At 39.2% G+C, this 16,919-nt stretch overlaps 1 pseudogene and 2 gene segments (V, D, J or C); all 3 read right to left on the bottom strand.

Annotated features, from left to right (window-relative positions):
• Positions 1-2,845: 2,845 nt before the first annotated feature.
• LOC143418455 (Ig heavy chain V region 5A pseudogene) lies at positions 2,846-3,307 on the bottom strand (annotated as a pseudogene).
• A 2,245-nt stretch (positions 3,308-5,552) lies between these two features.
• LOC101488032 (immunoglobulin heavy variable 4-28-like) lies at positions 5,553-6,082 on the bottom strand. The segment is given in 2 exon segments: positions 5,553-5,932; positions 6,016-6,082. Coding segments are annotated over 2 exon segments (345 nt in total).
• A 4,972-nt stretch (positions 6,083-11,054) lies between these two features.
• On the bottom strand, positions 11,055-11,482 carry LOC143418454 (immunoglobulin heavy variable 4-38-2-like). The segment is given in 2 exon segments: positions 11,055-11,356; positions 11,440-11,482. Coding segments are annotated over 2 exon segments (345 nt in total).
• Positions 11,483-16,919: the final 5,437 nt, after the last annotated feature.

The following is a 16,919-nucleotide window of genomic DNA, read 5'->3' as shown; positions in this document are numbered from 1 at the left end:
TCTAACCGCCATGAAGTAATCAACCTACTTATGAATTGGTTAGGCCCAGAGTCTTCTGAACATGCCAAGAGATTAAAAGCAGTCCACATAAAGCATCCACCTGCCGGTATGAAGATGATATGGTTGAGACTGGAGGAACATTACGGCTTACCAGAAGCAATAGAAAAGCTCTCCAGTAAAGAACCACAGAAGCTTTGTGACCTGTCAGGTCTACTGTGTGAACTCCAAGCTGCAAAGCTATATGGTTATTTATCTGATTTAAGTTACCTTGACACAGCTAGGGGAGTACATCCAATTGTGGAGAAGCTGCCCTTCCATCTTCAAGAGAAGTGGACAATGGTAGGGTCAAAGTTTAAAGAACACCACAATGTTAGCCTCCCACCATTCTCAGTCTTTGTTGAATTTGTAAAATGTCAAGCCAAAGCAAGGAATGATGCAAGCTTTACCACACCTTTAAACACAACGCTTTCCTATGTTAACCACATGTACAGAAAAGAAAAACCGTTAAGCAACCACAACCAAAGGTCATCAGTTACAGTGCACAAGACAGACATATCATCCATCTGCTGATCATCCATTCAGTTTCACACTTTTTTGCATGAAATCCTGTCCAAATACAGCACATGCCTGTTCCTTGGAGAAAGTGATGCAAGAGAGAGTTTAGCTGGATGTGAATCTCAATATAGGACACGGGGTCACACTGGGTGCAACAGTACAGACTTTTTTGCTCAGGTCTCCTAATTGTTTGTGTTTCAGTGTCTCTGTCTGCACATTCTGTCCATTTATTTTCACCCTGTTGAACTGTATACCTGCTCAGAGAAATTGATAGGTAACATATAATCATGAGACTGTACACTCACAGAGGCTGGCTGTGTAAACTGATCAAACTTTTTCACACTTGTGGAGCAAAACAAGTTTAAGTTTATTGTAGAAATCTTAACAGTATGTTGTGGTCATTTTATCAGATTCTCTGCCTTAGTGAGGCTCAGAGCAGTCAGCACGCAATGCCTCCAGCCAAACTTTCTTCTGAAGGAGATCCGAAGGAACAACTTACTTAACATCAGAGTCTGAATTTTTTTTCATAATAATATTAATATAAACATTTTAAAAGATAATAATAAAAAAGTTCTAACAGATTATGAGAGGATCGGGTCTTTGCTTTGTGTCTCTTGAGGACAATAATAAACAATCCTCTGCTGTTAAGCTGCTCATCTGCAGATACAGCTGCTTTCTGTTGTTTCCTTTGGACATGGTAAACTGGTGCTGAACTGCCGTGAGCATAATTTCTTATTATGACTATCTCGATCAAGAATAGTGACCAGTCAGGGCAGTCTGCTTCTCCCCACCGCAGGGAAAAGGGTAACACCACCTGGGTCTGGGTGCAGTTCCCCCCTCCAGGGGCAAGGGTACCTAGACCCGGTTGGTAGAGTACGCTTGGGGAGTGTGATCGTGTATACAGCATCTCTTTATGTCTGTCTCCACGTCGGTTGAGTGTGGTGTAAGTGCATATGAGAGCATGAGGGTGGGAATGGATGTTTGTGTCTGTGTGTGCCTATATGTCTGTGTCTATATGTCAGGTTGGGTATCAGACGCCACCTCTCTGGGGACATCTCAGGCCCTCCAAGGTTTGGAGGCCTATCTCCCCCCACCACTTCCCCTGCCGGTGGCGGACTCCCTCAGACATCGGTGCGTTGGTGGTTCTTTGTGTCTGGGGATGGGCGTCCAGGTACACACCGGCTCACTCCTTGGCGGCTGCTTATCGGGGCCTGGAGCCTGGGGCTCGCTCAGGCCACTTCGGAGGTGGGGTCAGGCACAGCTGGCTGCCGGCGGAGCTCATGGGCGCGTCACTGCAACCCCCCCTGGCTTCTGCTCCGCAGCTGCTGAGTGACCCCTCATCTGGGACTCTCCTCAGCTCTTTCTGGGACAGTGGCGCGGCTGCCCCTCTGTTGGTCTTCCTTGGTCTCTTGTGTTCTGGGGGCCTCTAGATGTCTGGAGTTTTGATCTCCTCCATACCTGCTTCATGCCCTGGAGGACGGGGCTGTGGCTCCCCCCACACCCTCTAGCAGATCATTACATGAAGGAACCTTTTAAATACAAGCGCGTCCATCTTCACAGGTGTACACACGGGTGCTCACACACAAACTACACCCTTTTTGGCTCCTACCTCAAAGCACACTGTGCGCTGTCGATCTTACGTGCTGCACAATAATATTTAATATGTAGCACCGTCAAGGATTGACGTATGCATGATGTAGTTATAAAACAGGGTTTATTCTGGTCTTGGCAACCCGTGAGAACTGCTCATATTCCCATATATCATTGTGATGTTGTTTATTCTATTACTCTCGTTTTCTTCTGCTTGTTTTCTTTTTTCTTTCTCAACAGGTGATCCAGGTGATCGATATATGTATTTTTATTTATTTTTTTGTCTGCTTATTCTGTTGGTTTTTGTTTTTTGCCCTTCTCCCCCGTCCCTCTTCTCAGCTGTTTCTCTTTCCCTCTTTCTTTCTCCCCTTCTTTCCCCCAGTCAAGTCTGTCCCGTATTCAGCAAGTGAAAATAAAATAAACAATAAAAGGTGAATCAAATGGACAATTTGGTAAAGTAAATCCGTTGGGCATCTTTCTTTGCCTTTAGACAATAATTCTGATGGCAAAAGAGCCAAACGGGACAGGCAAAAAAAAAAAAAAAAAAGAATAGTGACCAGTAAGGAATTTCCCAATTTATTTTTTTGAGTAAAATCACCCATCAATTCTTTAGTGGTCTTAGAGCGCCTCCTCTGGTGGCTTCATGCTACAACTGCTCAGCCACTGAGATGTTTTTGTTCAGGTCTGCTGATGTTTTGTATTACTGTGACTCTCTGGCACAGTAATACACAGCAGTGTCTTCAGGCTGCATATTCTGTCCATTTAAAGTTACTGTCTTGCTTGAAGTATCTAACTGAATGCTGAACTTGCTCTTTAGTGAATCTTTATAGTGAGAACCCCCTGTGTATTTCATCCCAATCCACTCCAGTCCTTTCCCTGCAGGCTGTCTGATCCAAGCTGTCCAGGTGCCACTCAGAGAATAAGAGACCTGACAGGTGATGGTCAGACGCTGACCTGGCTGCACGATAACGGAGGCTGGCTGTGTCAGCTGTGCACACTTCACACCTGTGGAGAAAACATGTTTAATGTAGTAACAGTAAGAATCAGTCTGCTGTGATCATAGTGCTTCTGTTCAGTGAGACTCACAGGACCCAGCAGCCAGCAGCAGCAGAGCTACAGAGAACATGTTGGTGCTGAAGGTGATCTGACGGGAGCTTCTCATCTTCTTCTGTGACTGACAGCATGATATCAGACTTTATATCAGCCTGTGAGGAAGTTTGATTTGCATACAGATAACAATATTTAAATGTAAACATCCACCAAAAAACTATTTATTGTAAAACTTTACAACACAAAGGCTTCACAAAATCAGCTTTATTGTATTTCTGAGTGTGAGGATGGAGTTAAATGTATTGTCTATAATTTGAGCAGCAATCAAGCAGTGTTTGACTTAGTGTGATAAGCTTTTGTGCAAAATTTCTTTCTCTTGTGTCACTGTGACTCTCGAGCACAATAATAAACAGCTGAATCCTCAGTTGTCAGGCTGTTCATCTGCAGATACACCTGCTTTCTGCTGTTGTCTCTGGAGATGGTAAACCGGCCTCTGACTGACTCACAATAGAAGCTTCCACTATTGTCGCTCCAGATGAAAACAATCCATTCCAGTCCTTTCCCAGCTGCTTGTCTGATCCAACCAACATGAATATCGCTGCTAAACCCTGAGTATGTACAGGTCAGTCTGTGTGGTTCACCAGGCCTTTTAATCACGGATTCAGACTCAGTCAGTGTTTGGCTCTCAGTACCTGCAGTCAAACAAGAATAATTAGTGACTGTTTTCCAAGCTTATCATTTCACTTTCACAACAATGTTAGTAAAACGACTGCACTTCCCTTACCGGCCCAGTAAATATAAATGATAAGAAAAACAGCCACAAATTCAGGATGATTCATTGTCAAGGCCATTTGTCTCTGCTCCGTGTACAGTGGTGGTTAATCGTGTATTCCCTGTCTTATATTCTGCATCATGTCTTCATGGTAGAGATCATAGTTTACATCAGCTCGTCCTCCTCAAAGACGAACACAAATCCTCTCCTTCACGTTAACACATTACATTTTGAATTATTCAGGCCAACCTTCTGAATGTGATGAAAACAATATGTATTGACTTTTTTTCCTCAGGTCACCCATTCATGCAATTTTTAATACGTTGACATAACGAGAAAATGAAAGTCTTGAGATCAGGGAACAACTGAGCAAGATATCAGTAAATAGTCAATCTGAACTTGTACTTTTACCTAATATGTTGTTACAGGTTTTACTCATTCAGTTCGGTTCAGTTCTCACAGCAGAAAATTTATTCTCACTGCTCTTAATGCAGTCGTCAAAAAGTTAAGGCATTTTTCATTACACAAACTCACCTATTTGTCAATTTTGCCAGGGCCAGGAATTCCCTCTCATAATAGGTTTTTCCACCATACTGAGCTACAGATATATTTTGAATGCACAAATAGCCTATCTGACATTAATAAATGGTTGATTACCCTGTTTCAGAGAGCAGGGAGGTGACAGTTATATATCGTATAATGTGGTGAGAATGCAGACAGTTCTTGTAACAGTGTCAAAATCCCCCTGAACCCTTTCACTGCTGTCCCATAATAAAATACACTCAGACATGACGCACACAGTGTCACTGTTTATGAGTCCTCAAAAATGCACTTTTCAACTAAAATTGCATTTTAGAACTAATTAGGCAGACGAGATGGGGGACCGAAGCTGACACAGAGCAGGACTATTAAAATAAAACAGGAAGGATATGAGAGGGACACAGACACAGTGTCAACACTGAACAGAGGGAACACAGAACCAAACCCTAAGAACTAGAACTCGGAAAATACTAAAGCACAGAGCAGCTAGGAATACTTGAGACAGAAACCAAAACCAACAGACTAACAATAACACATCATGAAATCAAGGATTAATAACACAAAACAGAAAACACTGGGTCATCGACCCAGGACCGTCACAACAGTTGAACAGGTGTACCTAATAAAGTGACAGCTGAAAGTATTGTATGTAGTGTGACGTTATTGGACTATACAGTAGTTGGTGCTATAATCTCAAATTGTATCTGAGAACTGATTGTATCTTGAATTACAGAAGTAAAGAAAATGAGTCTCTGAGCTTTGTTTTTCAATTATTTTATTCATGTTTTTGTTTCTTTTTTGCAAATTTTTGCACACTTGCATTTCACGTAGTCATGTGCTGCGTGTCTGTTATATGTGGCACCATGGCCTTGAAGGATCACTGTCTCACTTCACTGTGTACTCTACCACCGCACATGGTTGAAATGACAATAAAAGCACTTGATTCGTTAGGCGTAATTTAAACCCATCATATTTTAACAGTTATGAGACAACAAGCAGAAGAAGTTTCTTAGAAGATGAAGTTAAGTTTCATTCATGGTCTTAGAGCTCCTCCTCTGGTGGCTTCATGCTCCAGTTGTTCAGGCACTGAGAGGTTTTTGTTCAGGGTTCCTAACAGTTTGTGTTACTGTGACTCTCTGGCACAGTAATACACAGCAGAGTCTTCAGGCTGCATATTCAGTCCATTTAGAGTCACTGTGTTGCTTGAAGTGTCCAAGTCAATGCTGAACTTGCTCTTTAGTGAATCTTCATAGTAAGAGCTCCCAGTACCTTTCACCCCAATCCACTCCAGTCCTTTCCCTGCAGGCTGTCTGATCCAGCCTGTCCACCGGCTAAGAGTATAAGAGACCTGACAGGTGATGGTCAGACGCTGACCTGGCTGCAGTATAACAGAGGGTGACTGTGTCAGCTGCTCGCAGTTTACACCTGTGAAGAAAATGTGTTGAATGCATTTAAATTAAAAGTGTGTAGTGTTCATGCTGTCAGTGTTTGTGTTCAGTAAGACTCACAGGATCCAGCAGCCAGCAGCAGCAGCAGAGCTACAGAGAACATGTTGGTGCTGAAGGTGATCTCCCAGGAGCTTCTGTTCTCCTTTTGCAACCTGCAGCATTATATCGAGTCTGTGGGGGAGCTTACTTTGCATACAGATGGACGCTGATACATTATTGGAGATACATTGATTGTTCAAGCAGTGAAAGAGACTGTGTTTTTAACATTTTTAAAAGATGAAAAACAAAAACAATCTTAAAAAAATAACTCTGAGGTTCATTAAAAACTGAATTTTAAAAGAAAAATTTAAACTTGTCCTTGTGACAAGTTATTGACATGTCCTGGGTGAACTCTGCCTCTTTGGCTTATGCAGGCTGGAATAAATAAAAACGAGAAAAGCAAGCCAAATATAATTTCTGATCATTGTTTAAGCCATTTGTCTCTGCCCAGTCTACAGTGCAGACATCAATATGAGAGGAAGAGAACTTCAGAGGTCATGACCTTGCTCGACTCTGTATGTTGAATCCATACAACATAACAAAGTTTGATATGATTGCTAATAAAATTGAAAGAAAAAACGTTGTTATAACATTTACTGTACATGTAAATGTTGGGTTCTATGTTTCTGTATATAAACAAGTACTTTGCATAATTTGCACCTTATTAGTTTGTAGATTAAAATGTACAATATAATAAATAAATACAAGCTCACAAACCAAAATATTATTTTAATGAAATCATTTTATGTCATAAATTAATCACTTTATAACATTATTGATAACTAAATTCAGTTTCATGTACTGGCATTTTGTTTTAGGGCTTTATCAATACTTACAAAATCACAATAAAGTCATTGCCAAGGATTTATAAAAAATAAACAGACACTAAAAAAATAGGAATTTGTTAGCAGTCTTAGAGCTTTTTTTTCTGTGAATGTGACTCTGGCCCTGTAATACATAGCACTGTTTTCAGGCTGAATATTCTGTCCATTTACTGTAGGATGTCTCTGCTGCAGACGGCACAATGTAACAGAACACAGTTTGCATTTATATAGAATAGCCGATTTTTCAAATTCATTTTTCAATTCAGTTTTTTCTGTTTCATTGAATATAAAGTTTAATAGTTTAATAGTTTAATTATTTATATAGCACATTTAATTACAACAGGAGCGTTGACCAAAGTGCTGTACAAGAATACAACATACATAATAAAACAACTTAGAGTATTAAAAGCAAACACCAAATATGAATTAACAAACAACTCTCATGCTGTATTAAAAGCCAGTAAATAAAAATGCGTTTTAAGATAAGATTTAAAAAGATTGACAGTATGAGCCTGTCTGATGTGTAGGGGTAAATTATTCCACAGCTTAGGCGCTACGACTGCAAATGCTCGATCACCTCTATGAACCAGCCTCGACCTTGGTACAGCTAAAAGCAAAAGATCACTTGATCTAAGAGATCTAAGGGGGGTATAAGTCTGCAAGAGGTCAGACAAATACCCGGGAGCCTGTCCATTCAGGGCTTTGTAAGTCAACAATAAAATTTTAAAATTAATTCTGAAGCGGACAGGGAGCCAATGAAGGGAGGCAAGTACCGGGGAAATGTGTTCACATCTTTTAGTACGTGTCAGAAGACGAGCTGCAGCATTCTGGACCAACTGCAGCCTTGCCAGGCAGGTCTGGCTGACTCCAGCATATAAGGAGTTACAATAGTCCAGCTGGGATATAATAAAAGCATGAATCGCTCGTTCAAAGTTTTTAAAAGATAAAAATGATCTCACCTTAGATAAAAGCCTCAGTTTGAAGAAAGACCGCTGTACAACTGAGCTAATTTGTTTTTCAAAGGTGAAATTGCTGTCAAATATAACCCCCAAATTTTTGGCATGTGATTTGACAAAAGGCTCAAGACTGTGCAGGTTAAAATTAGAAGTGTTGGGATTGCCGCTTGGTCCAAAAATTATCACTTCGGTTTTGTTCTCATTGAAGTTAAGGAAATTAGAGGCCATCCAGGATTTAACTTCACCAAGACACTGAAGTAAGAGTTCTAGTGAGGCAGGACTGTTTCCCTTCAATTGAAGATAGATCTGAGTATCATCGGCATATGAATGAAAACAAATGTTGTATTTTCTAAAAATAGGACCAAATTACTGTATCATTAGACTGAAATTAGTTTTTTTCATAATAAATAAAGAAGGAAAATTAATAAAATAATAATAAAACAGTTCTAACAAGTTATGAAAGGATAGAGTCTTTGCTTTGTGTCTCTTGAGGACATTAATAAACAGCAGAGTCCTCTGATGTCAAGCTGCTCATTTACTGTTTGTTTGTTTTTTGTTTTTTGGGGGGGCGGTCTTCAGGATGCATATTCTGTCTATTTAGAGTCACTGTCTTCCCTGAAGTGTCCAAGTCAATGCTGAACTTTTTCTTTAGGGAATCTTTCTACTAAGAGCTCCGAGTACTTTTCATCCCAATCCACTCCTGTCCTTTCCTGCAGGCTGTCTGATCCAAGCTGTCCAGTGGCCAAGAGAATAAGAGACCTGACAGGTGATGGTCAGAGGCTGACCTGGCTGCACAATCACAGAGGCTGGCTGTGTCAGCTGTTCACACGTGTGGACAAAACATGTTGAATGTAGTAACAGTAAGAATCAGTGTGCAGTGATCATATTTTTTGTGTTCAGTGAGACTCACAGGATCCAGCAGCTAGCGCTAAATATGATCTGATGGGAGCTTCTCATCTTCTTCTGTGACTGACAGCATGATATCAGACTTTATATCAGCCTGTGAGGAAGTTTGATTTGCATACAGATAACAATATTTAAATGTAAACATCCACCAAAAAACTATTTATTGTAAAACTTTACAACACAAAGGCTTCACAAAACCAGCTTTATTATATTTCTGAGTGTGAGGATGGAGTTAAATGTATTGTCTATAATTTGAGCAGCAATCAAGCAGTGTTTGACTTAGTGTGATAAGCTTTTGTGCAAAATTTCTTTCTCTTGTGTCACTGTGACTCTCGAGCACAATAATAAACAGCTGAATCCTCAGTTGTCAGGCTGTTCATCTGCAGATACACCTGCTTTCTGCTGTTGTCTCTGGAGATGGTAAACCAGCCTCTGACTGACTCACAATAGAAGCTTCCACTATTGTCGCTCCAGATGAAAACAATCCATTCCAGTCCTTTCCCAGCAGCCTGTCTGATCCAAACAACATGAATATCGCTGCTAAACCCTGAGTATGTACAGGTCAGTCTGTGTGGTTCACCAGGCCTTTTAATCACGGATTCAGACTCAGTCAGTGTTTGGCTCTCAGTACCTGCAGTCAAACAAGAATAATTAGTGACTGTTTTCCAAGCTTATCATTTCACTTTCACAACAATGTTAGTAAAACGACTGCACTTCCCTTACCGGCCCAGTAAATATAAATGATAAGAAAAACAGCCACGAATTCAGGATGATTCATTGTCAAGGCCATTTGTCTCTGCTCCGTGTACAGTGGTGGTTAATCGTGTATTCCCTGTCTTATATTCTGCATCATGTCTTCATGGTAGAGATCATAGTTTACATCAGCTCCTCCTCCTCAAAGACGAACACAAATCCTCTCCTTCACGTTAACACATTACATTTTGAATTATTCAGGCCAACCTTCTGAATGTGATGAAAACAATATGTATTGACTTTTTTTCCTCAGGTCACCCATTCATGCAATTTTTAATACGTTGACATAACGAGAAAATGAAAGTCTTGAGATCAGGGAACAACTGAGCAAGATATCAGTAAATAGTCAATCTGAACTTATACTTTTACCTAATATGTTGTTACAGGTTTTACTCATTCAGTTCGGTTCAGTTCTCACAGCAGAAATTTTATTCTCACTGCTCTTAATGCAGTCGTCAAAAAGTTAAGGCATTTTTCATTACACAAACTCACCTATTTGTCAATTTTGCCAGGGCCAGGAATTCCCTCTCATAATAGGTTTTTCCACCATACTGAGCTACAGATATATTTTGAATGCACAAATAGCCTATCTGACATTAATAAATGGTTGATTACCCTGTTTCAGAGAGCAGGGAGGTGACAGTTATATATCGTATAATGTGGTGGGAATGCAGACAGTTCTTGTAACAGTGTCAAAATCCCCCTGAACCCTTTCACTGCTGTCCCATAATAAAATACACTCAGACATGACGCACACAGTGTCACTGTTTATGAGTCCTCAAAAATGCACTTTTCAACTAAAATTGCATTTTAGAACTAATTAGGCAGACGAGATGGGGGACCGAAGCTGACACAGAGCAGGACTATTAAAATAAAACAGGAAGGATATGAGAGGGACACAGACACAGTGTCAACACTGAACAGAGGGAACACAGAACCAAACCCTAAGAACTAGAACTCGGAAAATACTAAAGCACAGAGCAGCTAGGAATACTTGAGACAGAAACCAAAACCAACAGACTAACAATAACACATCATGAAATCAAGGATTAATAACACAAAACAGAAAACACTGGGTCATCGACCCAGGACCGTCACGACAGTTGAACAGGTGTACCTAATAAAGTGACTGCTGAAAGTATTGTATGTAGTGTGACGTTATTGGACTATACAGTAGTTGGTGCTATAATCTCAAATTGTATCTGAGAACTGATTGTATCTTGAATTACAGAAGTAAAGAAAATGAGTCTCTGAGCTTTGTTTTTCAATTATTTTATTCATGTTTTTGTTTCTTTTTTGCAAATTTTTGCACACTTGCATTTCACGTAGTCATGTGCTGCGTGTCTGTTATATGTGGCACCATGGCCTTGAAGGATCACTGTCTCACTTCACTGTGTACTCTACCACCGCACATGGTTGAAATGACAATAAAAGCACTTGATTCGTTAGGCATAATTTAAACCCATCATATTTTAACAGTTATGAGACAACAAGCAGAAGAAGTTTCTTAGAAGATGAAGTTAAGTTTCATTCATGGTCTTAGAGCTCCTCCTCTGGTGGCTTCATGCTCCAGTTGTTCAGGCACTGAGAGGTTTTTGTTCAGGGTTCCTAACAGTTTGTGTTACTGTGAGTCTCTGGCACAGTAATACACAGCAGAGTCTTCAGGCTGCATATTCTGTCCATTTAGAGTCACTGTCTTCCTTGAAGTGTCCAAGTCAATGCTGAACTTGCTCTTTAGTGAATCTTTATAGTAAGAGCTCCCAGTACCTTTCACCCCAATCCACTCCAGTCCTTTCCCTGCAGGCTGTCTGATCCAGCCTGTCCACCAGCTAAGAGAATAAGAGACCTGACAGGTGATGGTCAGACGCTGACCTGGCTGCAGTATAACAGAGGGTGACTGTGTCAGCTGCTCGCAGTTTACACCTGTGAGGAAAATGTGTTGAATGCATTTAAATTGAAAGTGTGTAGTTTTCATGCTGTCAGTGTTTGTGTTCAGTAAGACTCACAGGATCCAGCAGCCAGCAGCAGCAGCAGAGCTACAGAGAACATGTTGGTGCTGAAGGTGATCTCCCAGGAGCTTCTGTTCTCCTTTTGCAACCTGCAGCATTATATCGAGTCTGTGGGGGAGCTTACTTTGCATACAGATGGACGCTGATACATTATTGGAGATACATTGATTGTTCAAGCAGTAATAGAGACTGTGTTTTTAACATTTTTTATAGATGAAAAACAAAAACAATCTTAAAAAATAACTCTGAGGTTCATTAAAAACTGAATTTTAAAAGAAAAATTTAAACTTGTCCTTGTGACAAGTTATTGACATGTCCTGGGTGAACTCTGCCTCTTTGGCTTATGCAGGCTGGAATAAATAAAAATGAGAAAAGAAAGCCAAATATAATTTCTAAACATTGTGGAAGCCATTTGTTTCTGCCCAGTCTACAGTGCAGACATCAATATGAGAGGAAGAGAACTTCAGAGGTTATGACCTTGCTCGACTCTGTATGTTGAATCCATACAACGTGACAAAGTTTGATTTAATTGCTAATAAAACTGAAAGAAAAAAAACACTTTTTTTCATTTGAAAAAAATGTTATAGCATTTACTGTACATGTAAATGTTATGTTCTATATTTCTGTATATAAATAAGTACTTTGCATAATTTGCATTTTATTGGTTTATAGATTAAAAAGTACGAAATAATAAATAAATACAAGCTCCAAAACTAAAATATTATTTTAATGAAATCATTTTATGTCATAAATTAATCACTTTATAACATGATTGATAACTGAATTCAGTTTCATGTACTGGCATTTTATTTTAGGGCTTTATCAATACTTACAAACTCACAATAGAGTCATTGCCAAGGATTTATAAAAAAATAAATAAAGAGACACAAAAAAACAGGAATTTGTTAGCAGTCTTAGAGCTTTTTTTTCTGACGCTGGCCCTGTAATACACAGTTTTCAGGCTGAATATTCTGTCCATTTACTGTAGGGTGTCTCTGCTGCAGACGGCACAATGTAACAGAACACAGTTTGTAGTTATATAAAATAGCCGATTTTTCAAATTTTTTAATTCAGTTTTTTTCTCTTTCATTGAATATAAAGGAACAGATTACTGTATCATTAGACTGAAATTAGTTTTTTTCATAATACATAATAAAAGAAAATTAATAAAATAATAATAAAACAGATCTAACAAGTTATGAAAGGATTGGGTCTTTGCCTTGTGTCTCTTGAGGACAATAACAGCAGTGTCTTCAGGCTCCATATTTTGTCCATTTAGAGTCACTGTGTTGCTTGAAGTGTCTAAGTCAATGCTGAACTTGCACCTTAGTGAATCTTTGTAGTAAGTACTCCCAGTACTTTTCATCCCAATCCACTCCAGTCCTTTCCCTGCAGGCTGTCTGATCCAAGCTGTCCAGTGGCCAAGAGAATAAGAGACCTGACAGGTGATGGTCAGATGCTGACCTGGCTGCACAATCATAGAGGCTGGCTGTGTCAGCTGTTCACATTATGAGAGAAAACAGGTCACACTGGGGCATTTAGTATAAATAGTAAAAATTTTAGTGCAAATAAAGGGAAACATTATTTAAAAAACAAATTTAGTGTTGGATTTGTTTGTAGTTTTGGAAAATAAAATCATCCTAATTCACACATGACAGATGAAAACATTTACATTTAAAATATTTATTGTAAAACTGTACAACACCAAGGCTTCACAAAACCAAGTTTATTGTAGTTTTGAGTGTGAGTGAGTTAAATGTATTTTTCTTTAATTTGGGGGAAAAACCTAAAATCAGAGTTTGACGTAGTTTGATGGGTTTTTGTACAGCATTTCTTCCTTTTGTCTCAGTGTGCCTCTCGAGCACAATAATAAACAGCTGAATCCTCAGTTGTCAGGCTGTTCATCTGCAGATACACCTGCTTTCTGCTGTTGTCTCTGGAGATGGTAAACCGGCCTCTGACTGACTGAGAGTAGTAGCTGCCACTACTGTCACCCCAGATGACAGCAATCCACTCCAGTCCTTTTCCAGCAGCCTGTCTGATCCAAGCATTATTATAATCACCACTAAACCCTGACTATGTACAGGTCAGTCTGTGGGAGCCTCCAGGCCTTTTAACCACTGATTCAGACTCTGTCAGTGTTTGACCATCAGTACCTACAGAAATGTTAACAGCTCATTAGTCCAGTCATATTTTTTCACATGCTCATTTGTATACCAGAAATATATGTCCTTACCAGTCATGAAACAGAACAGAATCAGAAAAACAACTGCATAAAAAGTTCTCATTATTCTAAGAGTCAGTTGCCTTTGTCCAGCCTGCTGTGTGTATATTAGGTTGAGTCCCTGAGTCTTACTCTCAAACCCATAAAAAGCTGCTGAAAACATCAGTTTTGCATTGACTCCTCCTCCTTAGCAAAGCATATCTTAACCTGAAAAAACAAATAAACTGAAAAATTGTGACTTTATTTTATTCTGGTGGTAATTTTACATTAAATGAGAATTTGAACAGAAATGTCATTATTAAATCATTGGATTATATTGTATTACATAAGCAAACATACAGTATATTTAGGCGTTAAACCAATACTGAACGATGTGGTAATCAATGTAAAATTTTATTTGTAGATACATTTGAATAATGTTTAAGCCGCATATTTTTGGCCCTGCCTAATAAAATCCAGGTGGCAGACTCTGTCCTTTTGATTTAAAGCTCTTTGCTCACAGCTTCATTTTCAACATGATGTTCAGACTGTCTGTCCTGCTGACAGTTGTCTGTCTGCCCTGTGAATTGCTTCACGTTGCAATGCATCAATTATTATTTTTATTTAGATCATTTGTTTAAGTCATTATTTATCCCTGATTTTCATTGATCTGTTTTTTCTTCTGGTTGTTCAGCAGGTTTGAATGGTCAGGCTTTGGAGTCCATTCCCTCCACTCCAGTGTTTAAAAAGCCCTCAGTCTTTCCTGTAGAGGAACCAGTTTCAATTTCACACACGGGCTTGACACTGAGACAAGAAGATATGACTGACTGGGGAGACAGAGGGAACATAGTCTGGACACAGGATGACACAGGGTGACTAGACATGAAATGTGGAACACAGGGAGGGCACAGTAACAGAAACCTAAAAAAATAGGAACTATGGATATAACATATGCAGAGAACAATAAGGAGAACAAAACCATGAATAACAATAAATCAGAGAATATAACTTAAACTAGAGTTAACACACACTGGATCACAGACCCAGTACCATGACAGAGTACCACAGTAACCTCAGCAATTTACTTTCTGCTAATCACACTCTGTGAGGATTCTCAAAGATATAAATAAACTGAATAAAAATATTTTGAGATTAAAGCCTTAATGATGTTCCTAAGCATAAATGAACACGTGAATTTATGCTTAGGAAGTGTAATGTAAATACATTCACATTTTTTGTTAGATTTTATTCCAGCTATTTTTATTTTTCATCTAAACGATCACAGAATTCAGGTGGAAAAGAGCAGGATTTTTATTTCCATACAAAGATTTGTTCAGATGTGAAAGTGTTTTTAATAACAGTCAATGAATAACCTTTCCCTGCAGGCTGTCTGATCCAAGCTGTGTACCAGCCAAGAGAATAAGAGACCTGACAGGTGATGGTCAGATGCTGGCCTGGCTGCACAATCACAGAGGCTGGCTGTGTCAGCTGTTCACATTTCACACCTGTGGAGGAAACATGTTGAATGCTGTAAAAGTAAGAATCAGTCTGCTGTGATCATAGTGTTTCTGTTCAGTGAGACTCACAGGATCCAGCAGCAGCAGCAGAGCTACAGAGAACATGTTGGTGCTCAGTATGATCTGATGGGAGCTTCTCATCTTCTTCTGTGACTGACAGCATGATATCAGACTTTATATCAGCCTGTGAGGAAGTTTGCTTTGCATCCAGATGGATGCTGACAGATTATAAGAGAAAACAGATCACACTGTGGAAAATTATTAGTAAGAAAAAAGTTTTTTGCAGTCAGTTGTTTTCAGTGGGAAAGATCTAAAACCTAACAGTGATTAGCACAATGTTTTCAACTGAGAAGTTCAATGAATTTAACAGCTCCTTTTAGTCCCCTTTATGAAGTGGTGAGATGTTGTGGAAGTTTTCCATTTAAATAAAGCCTGCAGATGAGCGGTGAGCTGTAGCTAACATCCTTTAATCAAAACACACAAAGAACAGACAGCCAAGCTTGTGGAGAGCCTACATGACCGCGGGGCAGACGGTCAGCAGAGTCTCCCGAGCCTAACATGGCTCTCAGTTAAATACCTTCTTCAGGAACAAAAGGCAGTACACAGCTGTTTTACACCTTAAGGTTCACACTCCCTTGCTACCTCCCAGAGTCCTCAAAGAGACAAAAGATTCTTCCTGTGGAGTTGTCTGCTTCCTCCCAACGTCCTTACTAGACCCCCACCATTTGTCTTACTGTATGGATGTGAAACATGTTTAAATCCAGTGGCACCAAGGCATTATACAATAAAATAATGTGATTAATACATAAATAAAAGAAATTCCTATACAGAGACAATACAGAATACTTCAGAAGTAATTGTTATTTAATCAAATGAAAGAAGATTTAATACTGAGATTATACTAATATTTGTCTTGCTCAGCAGGACAAATATCAGTATTTCAATACCAGTTAGATATTGAATATCATTCATTTATGTCCTATTTCAGTATTTTTAATGTTTATATTTCTTTTAAAAATATTTTCTAATCATTTTGACAAAAAGTTAACTTTTCATTGATATTAAGGAACAGAAAATCAGCTACTAACCTTTAATGTCATTTGTCTGTGAAGGTTCTCAGTGGAGGTGGAGGTGGCCTCCACCTCCACCTCCACCTTAAGACAACAAAAATCAGCTGTGATCACTGTACTGGCATTAAGAGTGGATGTACTCTTCAAAAGAACTCATATTTTAAATATGATAAACTTGACATTACACAGTGACTTTCTGCTGTTGAGTCTGGAGTCCGGCCCCTGACTGACTCAGAGTGATAGATGCTGTCACTGTTATGGCTGATAGTAACAGCAAACTGCAGTCCTTTTCCAGGAGTCTGATCCAAGCGTTTCAGTGATGGCTACTGAACCCTGAGTACGTACAGGTCAGTCTGTGTGAATCTCCAGGCCTTTTTACTAGGGGTGCAACGATACACAAAATTCACGGTTCGGTTCGATACTTTGGTGTCACGGTTCGATATTTTTTCGATACAAAAAAATGTTCATGCCTTTTTAATTTGTCAATTATTAAAATTTTAAATATATATTTTAACTCAAAAGTACAGTTTTTAAATTTAATGTTGCTGAAACAACAAAATAATAAAAATAAATAAATCTATCTGATCGAGGAATCACTCATCTTTGGAAAAGAGAGTTTATTACAGAGAAATGGCTCTTTCCGAAATAAAAGCTATACTATACCCTTCTTCTGGGCTATATTCTCAG

Source organism: Maylandia zebra, linkage group LG4 (assembly GCF_041146795.1).
Source record: "Maylandia zebra isolate NMK-2024a linkage group LG4, Mzebra_GT3a, whole genome shotgun sequence".
Taxonomy (NCBI): Eukaryota; Metazoa; Chordata; class Actinopteri; order Cichliformes; family Cichlidae; genus Maylandia; species Maylandia zebra.
This window is presented reverse-complemented; position numbering and strand designations above follow the sequence as displayed.